Raw genomic sequence first — 6,370 nt, 5'->3', positions numbered from 1 at the left:
TGATAGACGAGGCCTAATGATGAATTTGACGAAAGCTGAACGAAAGAGAAGGAGACGAAGATAGAGCAGATAGTGAAAGTGGAGAAAGTGAACCAGGAGCAGCAGGATTAGCAGAATATGGATGAACGGATCGAGATAAGAGGGAAGGAGATAAAGATGTTCTGAAAGAACGAGAAGACTGTTGTTGGGCGTTCATAAACAAGGGAGAACTGACAAGTGAAAAAGTTCAGTGAGAAAGAGGATAAAGAACACTTTTTGTATTTGCGTCAAATTCTGCAGTTGAATTAAAAGGCGCAACCAAATTGAGTGCAGAATATTTCCTCATCAAATCCATCGCCATCGAATTCTGCTACGCGAAGAAAGATTCCAATTTTGAAAACGACAGCGCATCTCTTCTCCCAGGTACACTGCTCTTTCTACAGGTTCTTATCCATTTCTCCTTCTGAAACAGTTGCGGTTATCTTTTCCCTTCTCCTTTCCTTCCCTTTCTGTGTGTCACTTATGCTTCCTCTTTGCAGTTCCGCACGTCTTTGCTTAAGAACGATCTTCAGCGCACTCATTAGATCCAGTCTTGTTCTCGTCTGCCTCGCGTCGACTGCTGCACACACAGGCAATTTTCGCATCTTCCACACAAATTGCCTGTTTTTTTTCGCTTTTAATACGCACATAGCGGCAAGGCACATCCAGTTCATTGTCCAAATCTTCTAAGTCAGAATTGGCTAAATCATTCAGCATGCAGTCCAATTTCCGCTCTCTCGTCAAAATTGGCGTTTGACTTTCTTTCGCCTCTTGCTGTGCCTAGCTGGCCATTTTGTTCTCCTTCTGGTTGTTCGGCGTGCCTGTCTCAAGGTGTGGTTGTAGTATTCCTGGGATGCTGTTAAACAAATTCTTGTCTTTTTCTTCTTTCTCCATTTTCCTGCTCTCCCGCTCATCTTTCTCATTCATCTTTCCTCTATATCTCCTTCGGTTTCATCAGCCGAAGCAGTTTTTATCTCTGTTTGTGTCTCATCTTTCTTCTCCTGTCTTCATGGCTGAAGATGGAGCTGTTGTAAAGGCATTCACTTTCTTCTTTCTTTTTTGTTTTCTTCAGAGAATTTCTTCTAATCAATGATATACTCTCGTTTTCTTCTGCTTTTGCTAAATATTCATTTTCATTGTAGCTATTATCCCTATCACTTGCATGCTTTAATTCCTTCCTCAACTTATCAGTAATTTTGTTCTTCTCTCCTCTCTCCTCTCGTTCCTTGCTTCTCTCTCTCTTTCCTTCGCTCTCTCTCTTTCTCTCTTCCTCTTCTCCAAATTCTCTGCATTCTGCTCCACCATCCGAAACTCTGCAAACAGCGGCAGCGCCTCAAACGCATATCGTGAAAGAACAAAATTTTGTCTTTTCCTTCTTCTTCCGAACTGCTGCCTCATCCACCTCATCTGCTGCTCAACGCCTGTCAGAAATTTGTTTCTAGAAAAGGGCAGCAACGAAGAAGAATAAGAAGAAGAGAAGGAAGAAGAGAAGGAAGAAGAGAAAGAAGAAGAAGAAGAAGAGGTTGAAGTTTGTGTCTTTGTGATGGAAGAGGTGGGGGAATTGAATGAAGAAGTGGCTGAAATGGCAGGTGGAATGGAGGAATAAGCAGAAGAATGGATTCTGAATGAAATTGGCTCTGATTGGTAGACAGAAGAAGAGGAAGAAGAAGATGATGATGATGATGATGATGATGAAGGAGAGGGAGAAGGAGATGGCTGACAAAGAGAAATAAAAGATTCATTGGGTAATGAAGAAGGAGATGTTCCTGTTCCTGTGCCAATGCCAGCAATTGAATGAGTAAAAAAGGTTTATGTTGAATTTTGATTGCTTTTTCTCAGTCTTTGTCTTCGAGGCACAAAAGATGGATTCAGATCGCATCTGACTGAAAAACAGACAATTCTCTGCTCGAAATGAGGCTGTTTGCAAGCGAACCGAATCTTCTTCGCAGAATGCCATCGCCATTGTTCAGTAATTGCTCAAAGAGAAAGTTGTCAATAAGATTGGTTGCATAGCCAGGAAAATCAAATGTGTTGATTGTGTTGGAAGATGAGGAGTTTTCGAGTGTCAATGGATTGACTCCACGTTCATCGACTGCCTCGTCTGTATCAAGAAGCTCCACCCAATCGCCTAATAGTTTTAAATCATGAAATTTCTCTCTTTTCTCTTTCTCTTTCTCTCTCTCTTTCAGTTTCTCCTTCCACTTCTCCTTCTCTCTCTCCCTCATTGCTGTTTTTCGTGTTATTCATCTCACTCCATTTCCTCTTTTTCCTTTTCTATCTTTCCAATTATTCCCATTCTCAAATATTCCAGTGAAAATAGCCAGCTTCCTCTGCTCTTTGTTCGACATCTGCTTGTTTTTCTGCACCCATCTCAGTCTGTTCTGCCTCAATTGAAGTTTTCTTGTGCGAATGTTTGTAAATTCGTTGTCTTCATCAAAGAAAGGCGGAGGAAAAGGAGAAAGATCAGGTGAAGTTGACTGAGAAAGAAGCTGTTGAGTGAGAAAAGAATGAGGGAGAGAAGGGATGTGAGAGAGAGAAGAGAGAGAAGGGAAAGATGGAGAAAGAGAAGAGAATTGAAGAGCCAATGAAGAAGGAACAAGGGAAGATCTGTTGGTTGAGAGGAGGAGGTGAATGAAAGGTGCATGAAATGAAAGAGAAGGATAAGGAGGATGAAAATGATGAGGAAGAGAAAGAGAAAACAGAAGAAGATACTGTATGATATGATGTTGAAATATTTGATTATGAAGAAGAAGAAGATGATGAATGAATGTCATGAAATGATTAATTGTTGGATTTAAAGAAGATGAGTGTCAATTTACATCAACGGAGATATTCATTGAAATTCTCGTCTTCAGGTTATTGTCTTCTTCTGCAGGGAGAAACATCTGAATCCTTTTCACTTTCAGCTCAATCTTTTTCTCTCTCTCCAACAAAAAATACAAAGCACGCAACAATCTCTTTTTCATTCCATCTCTTCTTCTTTTACTTCCCCTTCTTTCACTCAAATCATCTTTCCTCAAAAATAATTCTTTGCCAAAGCCCAATGCTGGGAATCTTCGAAATATCTTGAATTTCATCTGTCTGTCTTTATTTTTTCCCCCAAACTTTTCTTTTTATTCTTCAAAATCATCTTATCCTTCGCTCTTTCAGCATTCTTAAAACAAAATAATAATCACTTCAAAAAAACAACAACAACAAACCTTCCAAACTTTTTTATTGGCAATATCTATATTTTATTCAGTTGGTATCTGTTTTCCTCCAATTAAATTTTTTTATTCCTTCCTTTTTCAAGTGTTTCATCATCTGATTTGCCAACCATCCTTTCCAGAAGTCATTTTAGCTTCAAATGCATTGATTTCCCTTCCTTCTGAAAAATGTGAAATTTATGCATTCTGCTCAATTCCACCCTCATCATTGAAAAATATCCTGTTTTTTCCGTCTGAAAATATAACTCCAATTCCCTTCCCAATCCCTTCACCCTGTGCACTTTTCGTATGAATTCGCTCTCCCAACTCGATGGTCAGCCTGCACAATGAGATATCCCGCTTTCATTCATTTTCATTCTTTTTGACCTGCTGCCCCTAAAACAGCACAAAAAACATCAACAGGCTAATATTCATATATGGAAAAATAAATAAATATCGAACTTCCTTCTCTGCCTTTTTATTAGCAATTATTCTTTTCCTCATCAATCATACAAATATTTTCACTTAAAACAAAGAAAGAACACGTGTTGATTTCCTAGAAGAAAGATTTGTTTTAAAGCATGTGTTTTCCTCATAAGTTAACAAAAAAACAAACCTCGATACAACGTCAATGTGGAGAAAAATTGTTGAAAGAATATTTTGAAATAAAGTTATGGAATTTTTTTCTAATTGAAAAGAGTGCAAAACACACATTTTTTTAATCATTTTTAATGAATATTGTTGTTTTAATAATTATGAAATGTATGAACGCAAATAGAAAATACACATTTTCTCGTTCTTAAAAGAACAAAAAAGAAAAAAATTTTCACAGATTTTTGATCTGAAAATTTGAGATACATTTTTCGAAAAAGAGGTCACACCTTGGCACCCCTTTTTTTGATATATTTCACACACCTTCATAACAGCAAATCGATTCGTGCAAAAAAAATGCCACCCAAGGTGTGACCCTCGTGGGATACCTTAAAAAATTTTTTTCCAATTGATCTTATCCATAATTTTTTTATTTTATTCAATTATGTGAATATTATATTTTGAAAAGATTATTTTTAATTCATTGTTTGCACAAAAATTTTAACATTCTGACATTGGTTTGTGAGATATTTTGTTGTTCGTCCACTTTTGTTGAAAGAAATTTTAAATTTTGACATTTATTCGTGAAAGTTTTGAAAATGAATTATTATATTTCACTTTATTGAATCAACAAAATAAGAAAAGAAGAAATTATCTTGAGTAGGTTTCCAAAAGTTGAAAAATTGAACAAAAAATGTTTCATCATTATTGTGCAAATAAAAAAATTCCACATTTGATTTTGAACGAATAAATCGAAAAAACATATAATTTCTTCAAGGTTGTATTTGTGAAAAAAAAATATTTATATCTGTTATCAAAAATATTTTAATTAGTCATCCAAACAGATATCTTCAATTTTTTCCTTTGAATGAAAATGAAAAAAATCAAAAAGTTTTTCAAAATGTTCATCTCTCGTTAATTTTTTTTCTTGAAAAATAATCTTTCATTTTGGAATCAAACAACACAATTTTTATTGAAAAAAAGAAGGAATAATAATAATATTTTGTGAATTATCAACTTTTTTGAAGTTATTTTCTTTTAATTTTGTGACTTTATTTGTGAGCTTTTTGGATTACTGAATGTCTTTTGACAAAATTATTATTGGAGAAAGTGAATAAATAATTTTAGAAAATGGAGGATGACAAAGGAATAAAAAGGTTTTTTTTCACATTAAAAATTCCATTATAAATTAAATTATTCGCAAAAATGTCTTTTTCGAAACCTCAATCAACTCTTAATTCACAATCGAAAATTCTTTGGAAAGAAATTGAACGCATCGGTGGAGATGACGTGGATGCATTGCTTGTCTATCTGTTTTACAACTATAGGCAATCATCTTCAGTAATAAACGATTTACTGAAGACATTAAACGGTTTGATTTTTATTTTTTCAAGTTTTATATAGAAAAATTCATGAACTGTCATATTTGTCATTTTCTTATTTTTTTGTTTATTATTTATTTTTTTTCAAACAGAATATCATATAAAGCTGCTCGAAGACATGTCTGTTGTGTACAACAACGCTCCATTGCACACTCAGACAACAATGCTACAGGCGCTGTCTCGAAACACATCATTATCCGATTTACAAGACTATGGATATGATGTCACAGAAGGCAAATACATTTATGCAAAACAAACTTTAAAGAAGAACCAAGGATTTATTGTCCAGCCTCAAAAACCACATCTACCGTCTTGTAAAAGTGGTTTGTTTTTATTTGAATTTTTTTTGAATAATTTTCTCTGTTTATTTTAGGCTTAAATGAACAGGATTGGGAAAAGGGCAACAACTGGATGTTAGCCCATTCCACTGAAGCCTCAACTTCGCTTCAGTCAGCAAAGAAAAAGCAGCGAGCAGAACCGGATTATGCAAGATTTATTGATGAAGCAGCTTGGGAAGAAGATATAATTACAGAAAATTCCTCTTCAAAGAAAAAACAATCTTCTTCTTCTTCATCATCATCTCAACAAAATAAAAAATCAAATGTCGTTTCAGAAAAAAAATCTCCTTCTTCAAATTCTTCACCTTCTCAATCTATTGATGCTCCAATCAACACTCCAATTATGAGAGAAAGGAGATCAACAAAAAGAAAAACAAATAAATCACATCAAAAACGTCACTCGTCTCCTTCGCCCATTCCAATTCACAAATTCTTCAAAACAAAAAAATCATCAACTTCTTCTTCTTCTTCTTCTTCTTCTTCTTCTTCTTCTTCTTCATATTCTTCTTCACCTTCTTTTTCATCTTCCTCATCTTCATCCTCCTCATCCTCCTCATCCTCCTCATCCTCCTCATCCTCCTCATCCTCCTCATCCTCCTCATCCTCCTCATCCTCCTCATCCTCCTCATCCTCCTCATCCTCCTCATCCTCCTCATCCTCCTCATCCTCCTCATCCTCCTCATCCTCCTCATCCTCCTCATCTTCCAAAAAACAACAAAAAGAAACAACAAACACTTCTTCCTTCAGCAACAATGATGTGTGGGTGAGTGATCAATTAGTTGAATATGCAACTTCACCTACACTTATTCCTCCTCAGGCTTTTCAAAATCTTCTGTCATCATTTTCAAAAGGCAGT

At 35.4% G+C, this 6,370-nt stretch overlaps 2 protein-coding genes across 2 annotated transcripts; one reads left to right on the top strand and one right to left on the bottom strand.

Annotated features, from left to right (window-relative positions):
- Positions 1-416: 416 nt before the first annotated feature.
- Positions 417-692, bottom strand: MONOS_17594 (uncharacterized protein; the record flags this gene model as incomplete). Its single annotated transcript, XM_067870529.1, has 1 exon — positions 417-692. One exon carries the CDS (start codon positions 690-692, stop codon positions 417-419), a length of 276 nt encoding a protein of 91 aa, XP_067727174.1.
- A 4,233-nt stretch (positions 693-4,925) lies between these two features.
- MONOS_14455 (uncharacterized protein) lies at positions 4,926-5,607 on the top strand (the record flags this gene model as incomplete). The annotated part of the gene is made up of 4 exons (XM_067867257.1): positions 4,926-4,951; positions 5,123-5,166; positions 5,269-5,499; positions 5,564-5,607. 4 exons carry the CDS (start codon positions 4,926-4,928, stop codon positions 5,605-5,607), a joined length of 345 nt encoding a protein of 114 aa, XP_067727173.1.
- Between the last annotated feature and the right edge of the window lie 763 nt (positions 5,608-6,370).

This window comes from Monocercomonoides exilis, assembly GCF_001643675.1.
Source record: "Monocercomonoides exilis strain PA203 chromosome Unknown scaffold23-1346700, whole genome shotgun sequence".
Classification (NCBI taxonomy): Eukaryota; Preaxostyla; order Oxymonadida; family Polymastigidae; genus Monocercomonoides; species Monocercomonoides exilis.
The sequence above is the reverse complement of the archived record's forward strand: the minus strand, read 5'-3'. Positions and strand labels throughout refer to the sequence as shown.